Source organism: Varroa jacobsoni, unplaced genomic scaffold (assembly GCF_002532875.2).
Source record: "Varroa jacobsoni isolate VJ856 unplaced genomic scaffold, vjacob_1.0 scaffold_752, whole genome shotgun sequence".
NCBI classification, from domain to species: domain Eukaryota; kingdom Metazoa; phylum Arthropoda; class Arachnida; order Mesostigmata; family Varroidae; genus Varroa; species Varroa jacobsoni.
The window spans coordinates 48,270-71,670 of NW_019213654.1; the positions used below are offsets into that span (position 1 = coordinate 48,270).

General features: G+C 42.5%; 1 protein-coding gene across 8 annotated transcripts in view; it reads left to right on the forward strand.

Annotated features, from left to right (window-relative positions):
* Nucleotides 1-23,401, forward strand: part of LOC111263266 (trypsin-1) — a 43,624-nt gene that overhangs the window by 4,738 nt on the left and 15,485 nt on the right. For 3 of the 8 annotated variants that reach the window (XM_022838208.2, XM_022838204.2, XM_022838205.2), the window contains exons 2-4: nucleotides 11,740-12,291; nucleotides 13,098-13,244; nucleotides 21,890-22,060. In XM_022838208.2, coding sequence (XP_022693943.1) covers nucleotides 11,832-12,291; nucleotides 13,098-13,244; nucleotides 21,890-22,060 — 778 coding nt within the window. In that variant the 5' untranslated portion in view covers nucleotides 11,740-11,831. Of the gene's footprint in view, nucleotides 1-31; nucleotides 114-2,268; nucleotides 2,453-2,540; nucleotides 2,604-11,739; nucleotides 12,292-13,097; nucleotides 13,245-16,862; nucleotides 16,986-17,021; nucleotides 17,686-21,889; nucleotides 22,061-23,401 lie in introns of those variants that run through there. The other 5 variants (XM_022838203.2, XM_022838207.2, XM_022838209.2 and 2 more) reach the window with 5 other exon arrangements.

Genomic DNA, 23,401 nt, shown 5'->3' on the forward strand with positions numbered 1-23,401 from the left:
GTCCTAATAAAATGCTATTGTGAATTATCAGGATATCAGTGCAAACTCGAGAATGCTGGACTTAATCTGTTAATTGTGCTGGAATTGTTGTTCTGTACGTATATGTTAACCAGGTAAGTGTAGACAACCGTAATCCGAAGTCCTGTGCGACCAATTGATGATCACACAGGTAGGTACTCGTTAGAGACAGATAGATAATGCTGAATCACAAGTCGTTTGAATAGATTAACTTATTTCAATCGAAGACGACTGATTTAAAATTCGCGCGACAGGCTGACACGCAGCCACACACAAGCAGTCTTTCGCTATATCTGTCAGCTTGCCAGAGGTTCTTTCCCAATATTCCCAAGATCGGAACGATCCAAAGAAAAATATTTTTTGTGCAATGTCTATAATAAAGCTCTACTAAAGAAAGATTAGCGAATCCGTCTTTTTCTTTAAGTTAAATTTGTTGTTACAACAAACATTAACATTTGACACCCCCTCCCCCCCACCGCTCCCCTGGTTCTTAAGATGTTTTAGGTCCGTTCGAGAGATTCTAGAGACGTATGCGTGTGTTTTGCCAATCTACTTACAACGACTTCTCTGGCTGTGCTTCCTGTTCTCCCCTTCAAATGAATTCTAAATGCAATAGTGTATGTACGCACAGAACGCCAACGACGTTCGGTCGTCAGCAGATCGGCGCATTGCTTTTCAGCTCATTTGTTCGCCAATTGATTTGTCCTCATGCTAAGAAATGCAAATTCGAGTCACGATAAACGGCCACAGCTCGGCTGTGGAGACGTTATCCACTGCCTATTGCGTTGCTTACAATGGTGCTTGCCGTTCCTCTGTGCCGCGACGCTGAGGAAATCGACTTTGTGAACGTCGGCCATTGCCATTAGCTGAAAAGGATGAACCGTCATCAGCGCCATCCTTTCGTTACATTCGGCGTTACATTCGTGTGTCCAGTTGTACCGTTCGAACAAAGCCCCCTAAGCATTTCACTTTACAGTTTGAACCGCCAGCCGCCGCGGGGCTCTTTTCCTTTCCTTTAGATAGCATTTTCGCATACGCAAACGCTCATATAGGAGCTAGGCGGAAAAGCAATGCCAAGTCCGTTGTAGTTAGGAGCAATACAGCCTCCTCTCAACTTCTCGGACTCTCGGCCTTCTGTTGCTGGCCCGAGAGAACACTGAAGGCAGGGCCACTAACAGGACGTTCGTATTCACTGAGCGACACGGACACCGGGCTGCCACACGATGCTACCGTTGTTCTTGCTGGACACATAAACCGACCAGGCCGAATCGAACCGACCGTACGCCCAAAGCCCAGGCAAGGTAAAGCAGAATCCATTCACTGATGGATGTATAAAATGGCAGAGTTACCACCATTCAGTTGTCCGCCGCCTCCTGTGTGTATTCGCCGGCCGTTTAGCCGCCCCGTTCCGGCTAGCCAGGCCACCTTAACTACGTGTGGTAATTGCCTAGTAAAGTAGACAACTTTTGAATGCCGACTCGTCGTTGAGCGAGAACGCCAGCAAGAGGGAGTGAAATAGCTGGACAGTCAATCGAAACTGATGGCGTGGCTCGTAATGATCTTTCTGTTCGACGCGGTGACGACATTCTCAGCCGAGAGGCAACAGGCAACAATGGATCTTTGCATCGAATAACGGTTCTTCAGTTCAATTGAAGGTGGTGACCATCTCGATGGCTTCGGCAACAACCATAAATCCCTGTTTTTTCTCCTTCGTTTTTACAAAATGGGGTTATCCTGATGTTAACCAGGAAAACGAAGAAATAGCTTATACACAGCTCTGCAAATACTCTCAATTTGAATAGTCATCGTATCTAGCTGGTCATATTTGCTGCGAATGTCGACCTAAGAAGACAAGCCACTGTCTGTGAGGGCTCAAAAGAACGCCGATTGTCATCAACATAGGCTATACTAATAAATTAAGATATATTTTTTGCATCGATAACCGCATGAAATATTTCATTAGTAATGTTGGACAAGGACATATACATCTGTTGATAAACATCCGTCACCGAAGCGGTAAGCCGGGACGGTGTGGCTGTACGCTAATCGCTAATACCTAGAAAGGCGGGATAACAGCTCGAAACAAAAGCAGTTGAATCACGCGTTTAGCAAGCATACACACCTCTTTTCGATGTAGCGATTACTGGCTACAAATCACCGCCATCCTGCCCCCCGTCTACGACACATATTAGGTTGGACTTTCCTTGTCCACTTGTTTAAGCAATGCTCGCAGATGTTGCCCTAGGCCGCAAATTTAACTTCATGACCCGCCCACAAACTGGTGAGGAATTCCCAGAAAGAATCGCTTTAGCCATAGCGCCTATTCTTTTCATAACCAGTTAGACAAGGCCTCATTGGGACAAGTTATCGCCATGCCCCTCATGACTACGCGAAGTGGACACAGCGGACCTGAACTCCCCCGTCAGATACAACAGTACGTAAAAATACAGAAAGGGTGCTAAGCGACGGAAAGTCCGCTTCAAACATTCGTGCTGCCCCGTAACAAATACTGCAAACGTTTGTTCACAGATATTGGCTGGTATCGGCGGTGTGCGGTGTTATCAAAGGCATAATCTATCGTTATAGTGAGTAGAACAGTGAGTTTCGCTGAACTCTAACACAACAAACAAGTAGGAAAGAAAGTAATATCGAGCGATGACGCGATAAAGCGTTTGTGGCGCTCGAATTGGTTGGGTTTCTGAGATGAACCCATGATCTTAGTGCTTTTTTTTTTGCAACATTTCGCAACTATACATTTTACTAGGGGATATTATTCGGTTAGCAGTCATGCAAGAAGTTCTTGACTCATTGCTTTTTTTTTTTTTTTTTTTTTTATATCCAAACAAGCACAACTTTCTAAACGTGCAAAATTTAACGACCACAAAGAAGCGCTATTGCAGAAACATGCGTTAAGACTGCTTACGATTGTTCATCGAGCTAATGTAGTAAGGCAGAAAACCAGTTATTTTACACAGTGTGTGATAGCATCAAATGCTTTTAATACGAATTTCCATACACGAAAATCATTAAACAAAATCATCATTGTAGCTTGATTATGTGGTAACACCGAGCACTAGCATCACTTTAAGCATCTATATTGGATACGCCGTTCTAAATCAGTACCGAAATGAAGACTCGCCGTCTGTTGTTGATTATGGTAGACCACTAGCAAACCATTATGGTAGCTTACCAGCGATTTGGCCAACGAGGAGCGTCGACGCATGTGAGCTTCGTCGTCATACGTATTCGCTGGCTTTCAGACGCAAGCCTTCACCTAAACGTCGTGCTTGCTGCGGACATTATCTCCGTCACCCTGATGTGTGAGTGTATCGCATGCATCTTATGTATTTTATGTACGAGGCATTGCTTGCACGGAGTGCTATAATCCGTTACAACAGAGATGCAGTCTACGATGTACCCGTATTATTACCTGATTGTGCCTTTCGCTGCTGCTGTTCATGTAGTGATGTCCGCGGCTCGTTTGTGTTCTATGTACGTAAGCCACTGCTGCAGCGGCTGCATATGACACCAATGCTGTGACGGCCGCGCATACGCAAAATACGGCTTGGGTGCATGGCTCGTTTCTAGAGCTGTATGGCCGACAGCCATACAGATCACGACCTATGACACTCCGGGGTCGACGTCTGCTTACTACCGCGCGCCTTCCGTTGACTTGTTAACTCGGTGCCGGTAACGAGCGCTCGGCAACAGCCGCCACGGCTGTTACATGCCTCTTTTTTATTGGCGCTTCAGGAAGTTACCAAACTATTGCTGTTATTGCCGCTGCTGTCGGTGTGACAGTCATCGCCGTAGCCCAGTAGAAGCAACAGTAGTACGGATATGTCATAGCCATTACTGGACGCCAGTCGGGCTCCAGCTTAAGCACGGCTGATTTAAAAAGGCGGGCCGGGAGAAAGGAAAATTGAGGCAGGAGGAGACGACTTTGGCTCTTGGCACTGCAAACTATTCACGATTCATTGTATCGGGAGGGAGACAACGGGGGTTGTGACTCGACCACTCAACAACTGCCACTCTGCCGAGCGTTGGCGGACGTTCAGAGGGCTATGCTTCTTATTAGTCTACAGCATTGGGCATCCGCGCTAGTCGCAGAAGTCGCGTAGAAGATCTGTCTGATTTGCTCTATTCTGCCTGGGCTATAAACTACGATAGTGTTAACTGAATGAAGGTAGATAGCCGTTAGTAGCACATAGCACAGCTTAAGATCATTGTTAGCTCTCTCGCCAGTGATCTGAGCAAATTGATTTCTGATGCGACAGTGCCAGTGCAGCCTCTGGCAGTCTGAAAAAAGGGTACTATTGGCCTTCATAGTATCTTTAGTACTTTCACTATGACGGAGATAATTTGTTAGACGAGGTAGAAAGAAAATTATTAACCATGGATTGTGTGCTGCACTCATTCCTTAGAACCAAACAAAAGGGCGGCGGCTACCAAGTCTTCAATGGAACTTTTGGTCTTAATCCAGATATTCGCTCGTTTCCGCTTTTTGTGATACAGCGCCAGCCGCATCAGACATCAGTTTGCTGCCACTGTCGATGTTGCTTTTCAGCCAGTTTGATATTGCCATGAAACCCGTTTTTCGTTATTGTTAGCCTCATTAACGGTTACAGGCAGTGTATGACCATAATTATATTGCAACGCAATAGATTGCGACTGTACTGAACATTTCTTGGGGTATATTTACGCCCTCGCTGACGACAGCCCATCAACACAGTAATATGCAACAATCAACAGTGCTGTCGACGACCAAAACAACAGCAGGGAACAAACGTCGACTTCCACCCATGAACCCCGCCCCAACTGAAGCATGCGTCAGACACTTAAAGAGGCGTAGGGCGTCCACCTACACAGGCAGGTAGACACGCAAGTTACACTGTTGTTGCTTACGCGACAGGAAAACCGTCACTAGCGGTACCTTCCCCTGCTGTGATCGGTCAGAAGCCCCACCGGAAGGATGGCAGTCAGCGCCGCATAACGGAACGTTTATGATCGGAGAGTGAGTTTCTAGGAGAGCAATTGTGACGTTGTCATGGCTGGAAAAGTCACAATCAGAGAAGCTTGCAGAAAGTAAGAATACTTTTAGTTTGCGAGCGTGTGTACGTGTGGTCATAATTTGACATATAGCCAGATGAGGATGCCTATTAAGACGTTTGCGCTGTGGTCATTCGGCTTGCTCTAAGCTTTAGTCGCGCTCACCTAAACCACACACGAGCAACTAGAAAATCACAAATATCTAGTCACGCTAGATGAACGCTACGTTCGAAGAGTAACTAAAGCATGGCATGGTATTCGGTTAATTCGTCTGCTAGTTTTGCCGTTCTGGAAGACGAACCACAGCAGAAGAACAACTGCTGTTCTTACTAGACAAGCCTGATCATCGGCGGCGGAAGATATCGCTCGTTGCGCTGCTTTGAGTAGCTTTGCTTTGCTGCTAAGGAAAAAAACGTTTGCCAGGTTTTTTAAGTGTTCCCTACAGATGGTCCGTCGATTTGTGTAACCGTGTAGCCTGCGGTCGTTCGCCTTTGTTACTGCTGCCGTCTTGCTATCATCCTGTTAGTGTATGGATAATCGTCAGAAGCATCGCAGTCAATACGATGACCGCTGCAGCCTTAACGGCTATAGTTTTCACTACATGGAACAGAAGTCACGGGGGCGGTTTGCCCATCTGCTTGGCTGTCCAGCAATCAGCCTAAAGAGTCAAAGAGACGTAATATATTAGTTGGTAGGATTGGCTGCTAGTGGATTTAGCCAGCTCCTGTTAATGCTACAATAATACCTTTATAGCTACGTACGTAGTTTTCTCGCGTCGATCGGTCGATGGTGAGCCGGCTAGCCGGAACAACCAATCAAACAGGGCTGCGGACGATTAAGGACTACGAGAAACAGAAGGAGAACCTATAAAGTGCTAGTGGTTGTATTATTGTTGTGTGCTTCTTCATAATAATAAGAGTAATAGTTAAGAAGCTGATGGGTCAGCTTCAGCTTTAGCGCTTTTTCAGGATGCCCACCACCGATAGGGCCGCTACTTTTAGCCGCTGTTGGGGACCAAAAAGCACTGCGTCTGGCATCAAACGGCGACGCTTCGTTGAACTTAGACACATGAACGCACAGCTAGGGACACAGATGCAGCCTAACTCACTCATTCACACAATCATAAATGGTCTTACAATTGCCACTAGTACCGTTTTTGTTGTTATTGCTGTTGTTGTTGTTATAACAGTTGGTGGCGCCATTACTGCTGCTGGTGCTGCTACTATAATCCGGGCAGCGGCCAAGGCAGATTCTGTTCAGACGAAGCGTGACGTCCCGGCGTGCCGTCTACTTTAACATGTAGCATGCCTTTACAGGTTACCTCTTCTGCGCTCATGAGCCGCTTGCAATGCCTTGGACCACTGGGCAAATCAAAGCCTGGGACACATGAAGTAAATTTGCCCAGGACGGCATCGATAGAAAGCGTGCGGGGAGGGCTACAGGTAGAGCAAAGGCATTACTGGTGTATCCGACACATTCGAGGGCGAAAAATATATACATCTTTCTATGTAACTGCGGAAGGAAGCTAATGTTAGATAGCTTCGTAGTGATATTACACTTGGCCCGACCGGGTCACGATGCGAGGCGTGAAAATAAACATAGATGGATGCAGCTGAATGACAGTGGTTAACCTAACGTTATTCATCCAGATGGATGCTTTTTTACCGCTGAATTTACGCTGATAGGCTTGTTAAAGTCAATGCATGTTTCAATTCGGAACGGAATGGCCTTCGTGGCCATGCTACAGTACTTCAAGTTCAGTTAGAACCATCTAAGAATATGGAAGTGCGCCACTAGGATATCTTTCGTTCGGTAAGAAATAAGAATTTTCATGCAGTCGCGACCCGAAATTGGAAGTGGTAGATTCCCCGGGGCACCTGCTCGTGTTTTCATAAGTGTTAATGTTTTGATTTGCATAGATAAAAAAAATATGCCACCCTAGATTGAGAATCCAATCTTGTGAGCTTAATCTGAAAATAATGACAACTGTTGAGTACGTTTACACTCTGTCTCTATGTATTGGTTTGTGTATTCGCTTGGACTATTATCAATACCGTGGCGAAACGTACTTGAACCACAATTTTTCCACCAGTAGATTACCACCAAAGACCCTTGTAATGGTGGCCAACAAACCAAAGATAGTGATGAAATAATAAAGTAAAAAACGTTCTCAAGTGACACGCAAAAACAGCATTCGTGTTCTTCAATATGTGATAAATGTCAGTATATATAGCTACACATATAGATATATTTCTTCTAACATCTTAACCATTAACAGCCAACAGTAATACTCTGATTATTATTATTATGGTAAATCCTTATCTCACGCTATTTTGTCTCGATGCCGTTTATTCTTCCGTGATTTTCTGCCGCTTCGTTTGTAAACGCAGACAGACACAGACACACACACACACACACACACACACACACACACACTCACACACACACACGTGAACGTCCACTACAGCGCATGCGCTGAATACAGTGGCTTACTCTGAGTTTTTTAATCATCATTATTGTTATTATTAAACTCTGATAGGGGAAGCGGCAGCACGTTGGACATCTCGTCGGCGTGATTAGCCCTAACGAGTTTTTCGTCCCCTTTGGTTACGGCTGCTGTAGCCGTTGTGGCCACTACTGTTGATCCACTCTGCTATTGGCGTCACTGAAAAATTTCAGTTGACGCCATCACTATACGTTCTACTCGAATACGATTACCAATAGACATTACACATTCAGCTGGATTGCGTTCCGATCTGCGTCGTCGTTCGCGTTATATTGGGGCCGGCACAACAACACTCGTAGCATGCAATGGAGCGCTGCTACCACAATCACTTTTGAACATTTCACTAAATCTGAACACGTCACTTGTTGTTGTTGTTGTTGTTGTTGTTGTTGTTGTTGTTGTTGTTGTTGTTGTTGTTGTTGTTGTTGTTGTTGTTGTTGTTGTTGTTGTTGTTGTTGTTCGTAATACGACCGTATTATTCTATTCGAAAGATCCCTTCTTCCGTTAACACCGACTACCCCCTTCTTCCGTAATCGAACGCGTTTCCCCTCAATAGCCGTCTCCACAGGACCATTCCTACTCATTAGAACTAGACTACAAACATTAGAATGTTTATAAATTCTACAAGCACTTATCTCGCAGGCTTTTAGTTATTTAATTTTATTCATGTTCATAGCATTTTGGCATTGGTTTCTCGAGCTGACTGCGTTTCGACAAACACGAAGATCGGTCCTCCTCACAAGAGCAGGTAGACTGAGATCTGTTTCTGAGGTACTCATGTGCCTATGCCTTTTGTTGAGGCTGCGTTCAAAAGCCAACCATTCGCATAGAGCCAGCCGCCTTGTCCTTGTGACAAAATAAAGCCATATGAGCAGGAACAGCGGGCAAAACGATGGACGGACAAAACTTCTTTTTTGTTCCAAAGCTTCCAAGTTTCGTAGCTTTGGGATCTATGTAGGTCTGTGCTATGACCGTCTATTTCACCCTGCTGGCGACCCCGGATATTGATATGATGCCGACGTGGTGGAATAGGGCACGCAATAGAACGGCGGCTACTGCCATTACAATTACTACAACTGCAACAACAAGACGAAGGGGAACAGCGCACGTGGAGGACGACAAGAACTGAGAACGATCAGACGGCAGGCGGAACAGAAGATAGACCACAGCGATTCCCGTTAGACTGGGTGAAGAACGAAAGAGCGTGAAGAGCATACGAAGAAATATGTGGATGATGCTTGTGGTAGTGTGAAATGGAAAAAGGACCGCGTGCCTTTTCTTCCTCTCGTATCTTTTTACCTTTCCGCTTATCGGTTTACTGCTACTATTATTACTGTTTTGTAGCAACGGACGACGGCAGTTTCCAGTCAGCCGAACGAAAGATCGACTGAGCAGCAAAAATGGTGATGATAAGCGAATACGTTCGCAAAAATAAGAGGGAATGAACGAAGAACAATGAATTGGCGAACGCCGTTGCCCGTTTGCGTGGTCGAACAAATGTGGCTTGTCGGCACCAAGGGACAACCAAATGTATTTGTTCCATTCAAGAAACAAATAAACCGAAAACAAACAGAATAAAAATTAATACGCAATAGAAAGGTACCATCATCCATTGAACAATGGCGTTGTCAGCAATATTACCACCCCTTTAAACTGATACACTTAGCTGCAAATATTGTTGGACAGAGCTAGGCGGTCGTCAGTATAAAATACGTATATAGCCATAAAATGCGTGTAGATATCTTCAGGTCAAGCTTTTTTCTTGACTTTTTCCTTATTTATGAAACAACTAATGAGAATCGACTAAGTTGAAAGTATTGTAAACGATTTTCTAGAAAGCACAGCGCTCGATTTAGGCGTAAAGAGATAATCTCTGTCGCGCGCCACTGTAAATATCTAGTCCATTAAAAGAAGTAAATAATAGAACTAAGTTAAAATTGGCTGTATCCTTTTTTTCGGAAAGTATCACCAGGATACCCTGATGTTGCTTTCGTCCCTTTAGATCATCATGGGTATCTCCACTCGGGTCAGTTCCAAACTTTAAAAACAACCCTTTTTAAAATTGGTTACATTATTTAACATATCGAGTAGTTTCTAATATTTACTTAGTATTGTCATTGATGATTGTACAGGCAGGTTCGGTACTAGCAAAAGTCGAAGTCTGACTTCAATATCCGAAAAATGAGCTCTCACAAGAGAAGCAATCGAGGTGTCAGATCCAATTGTTGCATTTTATGATCACTAGCCCATTTGCAATTGATACAGCCAAAGCAAGTTCTAGTTCAGAATAAGCAGTATTGTAGGTTTTATGTAAAGTAAATCGTGTACTACTTGAGCTACTTTTCAACGATCGACAGTTATGTGCAATGTTGCAGCGCGCTGACATAGCTGCTTCTTTCGGCGTCAGAGGGAGCCAAGGGAGTTTGGCCAGAGAAAGCCCTACCGTAAAACAGGTGATTTATTCTCACGTTGCCATGCGTACGGTACTGGAAGGAGAACGGCGGGGCTTACGATCAAAGTTTCTTCACGCCTGTCTTTTTTACGACACCTCTTACGGAATCACGATTCCTTGCGAACAAACATGCGAAATAATAACTGTTTTTATTGCTCCATAGATGTCGTTTCACGAGATAGGAACGGCTACACGTGCGTTAACTTATTCGGTGTTAGATATTGTAACACAACGAAGACTATTCTCGACTTGTCGTCTTTGGTGTCGACCTTTTTGATTTAATTTCCCGTCAATAATTACGTTTTGTTCTATTTATTCAGCACTTACAGTTATTATCCGTACGTAAACAAATTCTCGAAATCATTCATTCTTAGGTATAACAATAAGGACATGCTTCTCCTTAAGAGTCTAAGCGAGGGGTTTTTGTAGAACTCTTGCAGCACACCTATAAAACGAGCCAGCAAGCTACACAAGCCACTATTAACCTAAATAATAAAACCTTATTTTCCTCAATTCCTTCTTTCTGGTTATTAATATTTGGTGGTAATTCTTACTAACGCTAGGGTTTACCTGTGCTTATAGTATGCTCGTTAGTTATAGTAAGCGTGGCATGCCACTCAAGGAAATGCGCAGTAGCTTCAAAAATTGTTATTACTTTCATTATTCGTATGAGTTTTTTTTAGTAAGTATCAGCGTTGGCTGTTAAAGAAGTGAAAAAAAAAAAAAAAATTGAACATTCTAGGCATAAAGCCACAGTAGCTAATGCAACCTGTATGACTACCTTCAACCGCCCATAAATTGGCAGTGTGCTAATAACTGTAATGTGCGAGTCCTTTGCTAAGTAGGGTTGTCTCTAGAGGCGATAAAAGGCCACCTATTCAAGAAAGTTTATAGCAAGAAATGTTTTTTTTAAATCTAGCGTTCGCTTGTCTTAATCTTTTCTATACTTATATCACGCCTAAAAGGTTTCATTGATGTTGCCTACTGACGCTTTCCCTAAACCAATATTGGATAGGAGCTGGTGTCGAACCTGGGACCTCAAGTGTGTGACTCCGCCATTTTTCTCTGAGTTTATTTCTCGCTGCCAGCAGGACAAGCTTGATCACCAATACATGTATTTCTATCACAGCACAAACGCATAAAATCAGTTACAAATATTGATAGTAATACAAGCACTATTGCCAAGGGGGCCATTAGCTGAAACGTACGTTAACGTATTCGAGTGATTTTCGTAACATTTGTACAAACATCTGTATGTAGCAAAGGATATTAAAAACACGATTAAACCTTAAAATGCTATTCACTGTCTTTGACGAAACGTTTAGGAACACACACAGTTTCTCTGTGAGCATTTTAAGCAGGAGTAAATGCAACGACGCAATGTCTAAGTGGATACGTTCAAGCAAATGGTATTTGAAGATGCTTTCTAATAGCCAAACCTTCACGTGCATATTTATAAATCTGTAAGCTTCGATCTTTACGTTTTAGATCAATGTGTACGAATCCTTGGCCTTGGCAAATCTAAGTGTTTTCACGCCTGCGAGGCACACGGCAGCGGTCTGTCGAGCGTTAATCTCGTACTACTAATTTTTTGCCCGTACTTAATTTCGTATAAGAGTTGCTTTTATTCTGTTCTGCTCAAGTACATTTTCTATCTTACCAATGCTAGTTGCTCACGGATTTCTCACAGTTTCTGTTTCCACTTTCTTTGCAGGAAGTGTTGCGTGTGTTTTTCGTCGTCCGTTTGTGCTCATCATCTCGTCGTGTTCTCGTCGAAGGTGTTGTTTGTGATCGTCTCCCGTGACGATGTGTTTTTGTCCTGAATGCCCCCTGTTCTGCTTGCGGCCTTCTCCTTTAACTGTCCCCGCGCGCACCCAGCGTACCCCTAGAGCTTCGTCACGGTATGACATCATTAGCCCGTCAGCGAGAATCTCTTCATCTTTTCCTGATAGTGTGACGTCGTGTTGCGCGTTCTCTAATGATCGCTGTTCTAACACAGGGAATCTTGTACTAGCCGAAGATTGTAGGCATAGCAGTAATAATCTAAGTAATATAGCGTTCAACTGGTCGAAGATCCCTCCTGTGCGATGGTTACTGCTGCTGCTATCGTTGATAACGTTTCCGCGGGGATCGTTAGGCCAGTATTACGAAGAGAGCATACTGCCGAACGCACAATCGCGCGGTGGACACAACTTTGGTCCACCTTGGGCAGCAGACCTTGTCATACCACATCCGGACTACCTTGCTAATAGACGACACATGACTGGTTAGTAAGTTTGGGATGCAGTAACTTTTATTGCAAGTTAATGACAAATCTTAAAGGTCTCGTTTTCGAAACTCGAATTTAGTGGCGAATAACTTCACTTTACAAATTGTTTTTTTTTTCAAGCTTATATGATCATCCTGAAAAACTATGACGGCAACTTTTCGTCGTACTTTCGTATTATTGTGAGTAAAAAAAATCCCAACTTCTTACTCTTCAAGCTGGCAATCACAATAGCGGTGTAACGCTTAATTGGTATAATAATTTAGGATGTAGTGTATTTAAGTATTCTTACAGAAAAAATTAGTAACAACGATCTGATTGAACGACTGTATAATACAGTAGATCTTAAGACGTATGTTCACAGACGGCAACTCCGTCAGTTTAGTAGTAGGTACAGATCAATCGGCGTAAATCTTTATCGAAGTTTAATGAATTATTTTACCTACCCTTATTCTTTTAGTTTTTCTGTGAGGAAATTTTACAGATCTCATAGCTATCACGACTGTTTTAATTATATCGAAGGATCTACTTGTTTAACTAGGGTAATATTATATAACTAGCTCCTTAACTATGGCCTAGTTTCTATACGAAAACGCATTTTTTAATTGACTATTGCCGAAACAGGTTGCTAAAGCAATTTGTTTAGTAAATACCTTGTTAATTATCATGAGATTTAGGTGCCTTCTTACGATTTGCTCCAACACGCCACTTGCTTGCGAAGACTTTTTATCATGGTAGAAATAACAAAAATTAGTTGAATTTTTCGTCTAACGGCTACTTGTTGCGCATATATATATTCGTTCTAGCTCCCAGTCCGGATTTTCAGTGGCCGTCGTCCGTTCTGAATCGTAATAGTGCGCTGATTCTACCGCGCAACAGCACCATCAACCCCCATCAAGCTGTCGACTTACAAACTCTCACTAATATCATCAACGTTGCCAGATATATTCTCTGTAAGTTATTGCCATTTCATCATCGTTCTCTATAGCATGTGTTAATAGTAACGAATTAAGACATTCGACTGCGTTTAATGTATATCTCATAGTTTTTTTGTCGTCGGTTATTCCTGCGAGAGGTATATTCTTTCGCCCTATAGAAGCATTCATACTCTTCCCCTACAGATATAAAACAATGAATCCATCGCATATATTCGTGTGTTCTTTTAGCTTTTTGCTGGGCTGTGTTAGCTTTTCAATGCAGAAGGCTCCGTTCGAACGTTAACGAAGGATCTCACGATTCAGCTTCAATTATTGCTATATATATATACGAGCATAATTTCTGTTCTAACGACGAATGCTGCTGCTGCTGGTATTGAAAGCTGGAAACTAACGGATTTGTTCAGGGTTGTAGGCAGACAGCCTCTTGCACGAACGACGACCGCTTGCTGGTAGCTTGCGTTTGGGTCTCGATGCTGGATCACCGTAGGTACGATCACACAGCATCGAGAGAAGGTTCTTTGTTGTGGACCAGCGTACGATGCGATCATATATTAGAATCGCTAGCTCATAAAATTTTCTTATTTATAATGAAGTCATGATTCCTAGTAGTGAAAATCGCACGGGTCTTCGTGATGGCGCAGTAGGTAGCGTGTTCAACTCCCAAATTTGAGGAACACGTGGTGGGCTAGGTTCGAACCCAGCCATAGACAGACAGACAGACTTCGTTTCGTGCTGGAAGCCAACTATCTGATGGAATGCCTAGCGGCGGCATCGGAGATAAAACCCAAAACATCTAGCTTCGCAGAAGTCGCAGCAGTGTGGGTAAGCAGAACTCTACCGCCGCGAATAGAAGCTAATACGCTTTTCTATGTGGATCAACCAACCCACATTTGGCAGCTCAGTGCCACCAGTATCCCAACGAATACGACAGCGGTACTACATCAGCCTATAACCGCAAAGTATTAGTATCATGACCGGATAGACGAAACGGGGCGAGGTAAGGATAAGAGTTTCAGTGAGAACGGAGACTATTGTATTAAATATACCAATTTAAACCTATAATATATAGGAGGGCCGGGACACATCTAGCTGGTCCATATACGGCCACGTCTGACAGTGTACTTACATATGCAAATATAAGGTGAGCTTATTATACAAAGTGATTTTCGGTGAGACAACAACGAATGAGAGAGACAATGTCCCGAGTCTAGAGCTAAGCCGGGCAGCGTAAGATGCAAGCCTGATAGATTTATACCATAAAAGTTAAAATTGAAGATATATCGCGTACGGTAGAGACAAAGGTATGCTTTGAGCACGATACAGTTATTTTGTATGAAGCAGTATGTTAACTGAAATGCCAAGTTATATATTAGTTTATGATGCTTATGCCGTTTTTGAAGCGATTAAATTTATCTATTGTTGTCTGACAGTGTTAACATACACTGTTGGTTGATTGATTGATTGATTGATTGGCTTTTGTTAGCAAGTGGACTTGAAAAAACAAAAAAATGAGCTTCCTACTTAAATTTTCCTGGTTACAGCTCCTGTCGAATGCCGATGAAGCTTAAAAGGAAGGTAAAATTCATTGCGATGGCCATTTTAACGCAGAGTTTTATGAAATTAGTGTTCAAAAGAAAATTCATCTTACCGATATATGATAAACTATTAGACGTATGTTTATCCACGCAAAGATCCTATCGATTTCCGCTTGTCGTAATTAGTCCCTAGTTTTTCTTTTAAAACATAACACTTGGAATGCGTCTGTGCTGGCTACGGATATGGAAATTAAATCAAAAAACCCCCGGGGGCGTACCGTTACATCGCATGTTGGTTTTTTAGCTGAATGTTATTATGCCCGGGTCAGTAGTCTTTCTCGTTTTGCGGCCTTCTCAAGTTGGACGATTGATATAGTGGTATCTGATCCTATACGAGGAGGGAATTTATCATATTTCAGTATAGCGTCCGCACTCATCTTGTGACTGGGATGAACACGAGCGTCGTTATTTCCTGTAAGGTCTGTTCCGGTGTTGGCTCGTAATCGTTCTCTTCGAGTGGCTACTAGATATGCATGACACATCGAGGTTTTTGGGGGTGCTCGCGTACTCGCGTGGGACATGGCGACGGTGAAAACGATTCCATTCGAGTGAAATCCTCGCACAAGTGTGAGGCTGCAAGCGCAAAGCAATGATAATATTATTATATATATAATGGATATCAGACCAATGAAGCCGGCAATGTAGTACACGAAGAAAACCTGTCACTATAGTCCGGGCGCGTGCCTGAACTAATGTTATGACGGGATCATACTGAATACATGCTGTGATTTCTACAATGCTACGCGCTCGATACGCAAGCCTTCTGAGGGACGCTCGAGCCTATTTCGCTCATTTCTGTCATCGTCGGATAATAGCTTAGATATAATTAGACTCGAGTGGTTTTTGTTACGACCTATTTCCGGGGTAGTTAATATACCTAAATTTTTCACCGACATGTCTACCACGAAAGCTACTGTTACGCTTAATCAGCATGGAAACAGTAAGAAAAAAAGGAGGAAAGTGTTTTATGATTGACATTTCAAAGCCTAATCATGAAACGCGCTTAGTTTTCTTGCATGACGCGCATTTCAATGAGATAGCGATCAATCTAGGTTGTTTTTTGATCTTTCTGAGTATCCTAATAGAGAAAAGATGCTTTAAAACACGCATTTAGTATAGCGGCTACCTTGCATCGTTGGGATTACAGGTCAACTTTGTTATCTAAACAAACAAGTTAGTTTTGAAACACGTCTATCATCTGAATGGATCAATCATGCCTCTGGATTCAGAATCTAATGGTTTTACTGTCAAATAGCTGATAAAATAAATAGCATGGGAGAAATATACAGTACTATACATCCAGACCAGTGCGACGATGAATTTAGTACATTCCGAGTCGAATAGGGTCCTCATGCATAACACATATGGAGTTCCTTCATAATTGCAAGCGTTATCATCATTACAATTTCTCATTCACTAACAGACACCAGTCAGACGACGTGCAGTGAAAAGCCGCTTCATTTTGATGATATTGTTGGAAATTTTTAAGCCAGGACTGAAAACAGGCGCATCCGGACAATTACGAGATGAAAGTTTCATCCCACTCCCTTTTTCCCAACAGCACCCTTCTTCTATTCATACTGATGAGCCCCGAGCGCCCGCATTTGTGTCCCCTTGTATACACGGAAGCTGTGCGACTGTGTTTTTACCTTTCTATGGCTATTTAACAATAAAAAAATTACGAAAACCGTTGCGATAGACGGCGGCAGTCTTCCGGGTTTGCACAGTTCGCTTTGTTATTAGTAAGGTGTCGCCGATTTTTTTGCTGCTGTCGACGCTTCTGGTGGGTTTTTCGGATCTTCTGGCAATGTCGCTGTGTTGTAGTGCGTTGCGGTTCTCTGTGTGTTACGTCAAGCGAGGGTACTGCGGAGCATTGGCTGTTGAATGCCGGCTCTATGGTGGCTATCTCGTGGCGCTTTCGAATGTATTGGGTTTTGGACTTTTGACTCCGTCTTCGTCCATTCGCTGCAGTCTGTCTGTGCATAATGAGTATGAAGGGCCCCTCCGTCCTTTACGAACGGCGCGAAGAGGAAAGCCGCCGTTATGGAACGATAGTTTCTTGTGCTATATATAGCGATGTTGTACATATACTGCTGCTGCTGCTGCTGCTCATGGTGTGACGTTCTTGCTGGTGTAAATTCAACTGTAACAATATCTAGAGGTAAGTGGCTCTCAAAATCGTCACGATTGTGGCGCCGCCTGCGCGAACTCCCCATTTCACCCAGATGCGCATCCAGGAGAAGTGATGTTTTTGATTAGGATATATTGCAAGAGCAGCAGCAGCAGCAGCGACCCCTGGAAGGAACAAGGCTTACATTTAGCTTTCTAGTTCACCTACTTCTACTGTTTTCGATTCGATTGTATCATATTTACGTTGCAGTGTTAGCGTTGTTGTCGATCATGTTGATGTTATTGTAACTACATCTGGCATTGATAGTGCTCGTATCGTTCGTGGCAATTAATCTTATTCAAAGACGCACAATTAGCGCTAATTTAAGCGATGTGTAGATGGCGCTAGGCGAACCGTGGGTTGCGGACCCGCAGCTTGATGAGCACCAGCTGTCTTGACGATCAGTGCAGCCCGCCATAAGGCTGAATGGATCAGAACGTTGAATAATGTCTTGGGCACAACGCAAACGCCAATGTTGGTCGTTAGCAAGACCACTAGTGAAACGCTCGACCCACCTCTAATAGTAGGGCCGTCAATCCGGCTACGGTCTGGCAATATTTAGCGAGAAAGAAAAAACTAAAATGGATAATAAATTGATTCATAGTCAAAGTACCGGATCTTCTGTCTTGGAGTTCATAAGCGGCCGAGTAAAAAGGTCTGGAACGCTTCGACAATTTGATTCAACTGAATGGTTAGTGTGCTCTTTTATCTCGCAAGTGCTTTGATTGAATAGGGTTACCTCACAAATTACGCGGACGTATTACCTTTCAACGAGAAGCTCAGATTTACAGCCGTAACTGGTTGGCCCATGGCTGATGTAAACCACAAACTTTAGCCGCTACTTAACGAGCGTTTAATTTTTGTCCATTCTATTGATTTTATGTCCTTTTAGTTAGTTAACTTTCTCGCTTCAAATCTTCAGGTTCAGACACACTTCGATCTAACACCACTTTAACCGCAGTGTTCGGAGGAATACATTTCTTTAGGCTATTCTGTATCGTAGTCTTACGCCGTTCCGCGGTCGTTTCATAGCGTATTGGCTAGAGTTCCAATGACAGATTAAGTTTTCGAGTGATCCGTCATTTCACTGCTGGAGTCATCGATTAGTTTTCGGTGTCGTACGGTAAGGCAATAGCAGTGCTATACGAACATAAATGGTTTGTCTTTTTTTTTTTCTTTTTGTTGCTATTTCGACATTGACCCCATGTCTGTTTTCCATATCGGGGTGCGCCGCTTCTGAAGAAAGAGATAAAGCAGCGAGGGGTTCTGTCTGACCGCCTGTTGCTTCTGGTACTGGTGACAGATGACTGCTGCAGCGAAAGTAGCAATTATCGTTTCTATATCGCATCCAGCACTGCTTGCGTATTTTCTCCTTACTTAGCCATAGCTTACAATAAACGATTCTCCGTACATAGCAAGAGGATACGCACAAATCGCAGGCGTCGCCGTTGTTGTTCTTCCAGTCAGCTAGGTAGCCTGCTGCATGTGACGAAGTTACCTAACAACAAATAACGACAAGTTCTGTTTCGGCGGTAGATAATAATGGTCAATAGCTGATACTTTGCACATAGTGACTGATGCACACAGTTTTGTTGCTGTTAAAGTTTTAACGTTCGCGATTTGTCTTGCAATAATGTAAATACTGAACTTAATCTTTGTGCCATAAAACCGGTGTGCATGTAGACTGTCTCATGTTTGTTTGACTCTCACACATGAGAGTTTGATCAGATTGAAGTTTGCATCATTGACGTTTTTCAAAACAGATTTGTCTTAATTGATTACCTTGAAGGGAATTCCATTTAGAAATATGAAATTGTTGTTTTTTTTCCCTATTTTGGGAGAAATTTCTTACGATACGCAACTTCTTCTGTTAAAATTTCAATTACTCTTCTATCATCATCTAATAGACGTATATAGTAGGCGCGCGTTCACGGCAAGGAATGTAGCCGACAACTTCTGAATGTCATTGTGCGTATGTGTATTCATATACACCATTACTTTAAGGCCAATCGCTAGATCGTAGGGATAGCAATCATTTTCGCTAGTTACCAATCGTCTGTCGCTACATACCCCGTTATATAGAAAGTTAGTAATGATCAGGTTTGTGCCGTCGGGCAGTGATTATTGGCAACCAGAAACTAATCCAACTTATATATATATATATATATATATATAGTCTATATTTAGAAGTAGCAGAGGGAGCAGGAAAAGTTCGCCAAGTTTCGATGGATGCAACCCCAATTCGCCATTGCTGTACCACTGTTTCACACCACAGCTGATGGCAGGTAACGACAGTCGTCGTCGTCATCGTCGCCATTACCTTCTAATACATTAGCAACGGCAATGCCATTGTCGTCGTTCACGGCATGAGAAACGAAGGGATCGCCGGAATGACCACACGCGAGACCAATGGTGCCACCACACGGCCACAGGATATGTGCCACACCTGATAGATTCATCGCCTGCGATGAAAAATTTTACCAGTTTTATTCTACGTATAGATATCAGGCAGTTCTTATCGGCTGGCTCAGCCTTTTGTACAATACCGTGCTTAATTTTACATTTCGATGCAGGCAATGTGCGTGCGTGTGCTTGCTGGCAATGACGGGAGCTCTGAGTGCTAGCAGAGTTAACTCTTTTATTTGGTATAGATTTGTAAGATTATGATTAAGCTCATCTGCACAGTAGAATACAACACGGCCTTCCTTTTTAGGTAGGAGCCTATATCTGTAGTATATCTTTTGAAGTACCCAGATAAAGCGCAACAGTGGTTAAGTTCGGCAGCGGAAAGCTGGCAATGTCGACATTTATCAACGTTTAATGTCGAATGGAACAGCTAGGAATTTACGTATGATGTATCCTATGTCGGCGAACAGGGAAAAGATTTGTTACAGAAGGATCGGGTTAAAAGATCCTTGAATTCGAATGCACACATTTCATCTTTAGCTACGCTGAGGGAAAATTTATAATTAATAGTTTTGGACAGGCTAGGACAAATTGCGCGTATATCTTCGATCTTCCGCCTTAAAGTTGGATAGGGGTTTCAGGAGTACCTAAGCTTAAAACGATATTTTTTCTAAGCTTTTAGATTCATTAAACAGATCTTCAAGAAACGTTTAACGTTTTGATTTTCTAAGCTTTAAATTTTCTCGAGCGTGAATCGAAGTAGCCTTTGATACCATGCTCAAGTAATTCTGGGTGCTCGTGCGGGAAATGAGGCGCTAAGTTGTAGGGGCCGTATCCCATTGTCTTAGTATATGAACACTGGCCGGCTGTGAACTCATATTTATTGGACATATTTAATTGTCAGACACTGTAATGCATGCAGCCCTACAAGCTTTTCGTTTACCGTTAAGGCTATTTATGTAGTGAGGAGCTTGCCCCAAAATATTATATGCTTGTATAGTTAGCGATATGAATATACGATCTGAGGCTCATGGTAACCTAGCAATGCTTGACAAAAAAGTAGCGGATAAAGTAGCGGATAGTGGAAATATCGGTAATAAACAGCTGGCCTAAATCGTTGACAGTTTGACAAATTGTTATCATCATTCTCATTGCATAGTACACATCTGATTTGCACGCATCACCCAAACAGTTTCATTGCCGATCCTGATTTTATTAAGGACAGTGTCTTGCTTTCAACCTTATTTCCTTGCCTTATGCAATAGAGGCAAGAACTGGTCGTCATTTTCTTCGGGCGGAACCAAACGCGACCGTCTGAATTATCGCACAAAGTCTTAAATAAGAATTTCGATACAAACAAAAGAATACAATTAATCCTCAGACATCGTTTTGCCATCATCAACAATGACAATGACAAGTGACGATGTCAACGAAGATTAATCAACACTGGCACAATATATTTTTCCAGTGATGTGATTTATCTATCACAGGTTTCGCGCGATCAAATTTCGATTGGTGTATGAATGGTGCTCGTTTTTCGATCTTCTGCCTGGTAACATTTTTGTAAATGTTTCTCGAGTGCTGAATATAACCGCTGCTTTGGCTGATCTCGCCAGGTGTAACACAGCTCCCAATAGTTAAGGTAATCAAGCAGCTGCTGTAGCGGAGTGGCTTTAGTGTTTAACGCGCGCATAGATTCAGCGATTTGAAACCATTTAAATGTCTTGTATTTTTAGCACGAGATAGATTTGCATAAGAAGCTAAATGATGATATTGAAGCTATACAGAAGATCGATATAAGCTTCCCAAATGGACTGCTATTTGCTTCTTCGAACATCTCTATAGGCTTCGTCTTCTCATTCTACAGGCCACAGAGTACAGACCCGTTCCAAAAGTATTCGGAAATAATTAGAATTTTTCAACAGTACGGGGTCGTTCTTCAACATGGGATCAGACGAGGAAAAAATCAAGTCAACGAGGTGTTTCTGATGTGCGAGCGTATACGCCCCTACATTGCAGAATCTGCTGAATTTTGATGCGCTAGAAAGTCTACGCCTAGTGCTGCAGAGTTTTTTTCTTGTCTTATGTTGTGCCACTCTTAATCTACTTAAATGACCCTTTGATTATATTGGCGATATTTATTCTCGTATACGATAGCTTTCCCGGTTTCAGATTGCTTTCTATGATTTATGTTATCATTAATGTTTTAATTAAAATGGCACTAATGCAGTGTGTTGGGAATCAGCGTCTGTTAGGCCCAAAGGTATCAGTGCTGATTGTACATGTATGTACATGTATAGCTAATTCATTTCCACGAAATGCAGTGTAACGCTTGTATATATAAAAGCCTAAACGGAAGCTTTTCGAATGATTCCGGTATGGTGCTGCGGATAGCGTACGTCAATTACAAATATCCCATGTAAATGCATACATGTACGGACATTAATGAAAGTGATATATAAGCGTTTTCTCAAAATGTTTGATTACAGCGTTTCCTCAGAAGTGTTTCTTTCGGGGCAATTCCTACGGCTGCGGTTTCGGCGTATCGTGCTGGATGCAGGGCAAGCGACCCGTGGATCTCTGCAATGGCGGCGTCGTATGGTCTTGTTGCGTGCCGCGTAATGCCGAGCCTTCGAAGCAAGCCATGGTGAAAGAAGCCCGTAAGTGTTGATCTCGTATTTGTATTCGATTTGGTCGATTATGATGTTGGTCTCATTTGTATTCGTATTAATATCGTTTATGATCATTATGAGAAAAAATGTGCAATCAATGAATCTTAGAATTGAAGAACATCGACTCAAACGATTGGAGCTTGAGCATAAATGAATTTTGTAAAGAGACACTGGGGGCGAAAAAAGAGAAGGCGCTCCTCCAGCTTATCAGAGTCAAATCGACCAGCGAATATAATATATCTAGGCAAATTATTACATTTCATAAGAATTACTTCAGGAAGGTAAATTCGTTAGCAAAAAAAGTTGCCTAGTACGAGTTAGTCTTGCTCTATAGTTGTTGATAGGCCAGAGCGTGTGGTGTCCCTTTGATCGAACTCATTTTTTTAGCAGGAGATACATTAGCTCGCTGCCGTACTGTCACTGGTCTGTAGATAGATCTTCTTCATAGAAAATGCCTTCTTCTTTTTTTTCAATACTTTTTATTTTAAGAACGTTATAGTACAATAGCAATGCTTTTCCGAAGCTAGAATTTTTCCTCTATAGAATAACTAATAATAATAATAATATGACTTTATAGAATGCAGCACCGGCAATATGGTATACGTGCAGGCGGTTTAGATTTTTAGTCAAAAATCTCTCATTTATCAGTATAATGTTTCCAGGCAATAACCATCACAAAATAATAGTCGTAATGTATGTGAAGACGTGTTAGAGATATGATAAACCGTATTATCTATACCTATACGGAGGTACGGCACCTAAATTGTATGCTAGTGGACACTCTGTTGTGTGGGCACGCGTTTTTTTTAGGAAGTCTACCTCATTCCTAGGGAAAAGAACAACAAAGTTACTGTAGAGGCAAAGAATGTGTCGTTCGGTGCATCCTGGGTGTAAATGAGCTATTATCTAATCTATTCACGCTAGACAGGCCTCCAATAACATTACAGACTTCTTTTTTATCCAAATTCGACCGTCTACATTACGATCAGTCTTCATGCGGCTTCTGTAAAATTTATACGTCAAATCAGAAGATAGGTTTATTCATCACACTAGATTAGAAGCCAGCTTTGATGACACAAATGATGTGCCGTGTTGGGGAGGAAAATATTGATTGTCAATTGGGTCCTACAGACAAACAACGATTAGCCTGTTCGAGACTTTCTGTGCTTTAGATTTTTTTTGAATTTTTTGCTGTTTCGAATTTGCACTTTCAGGACCTTTGGCCTATTACTACTTGGATTGTTAATTCCGCTGCAATTTTTTGTATATAGCGTATCTAAGCGACAATTTATCGGGATTATAACTATCGGAATAATTTAATGTACGGTT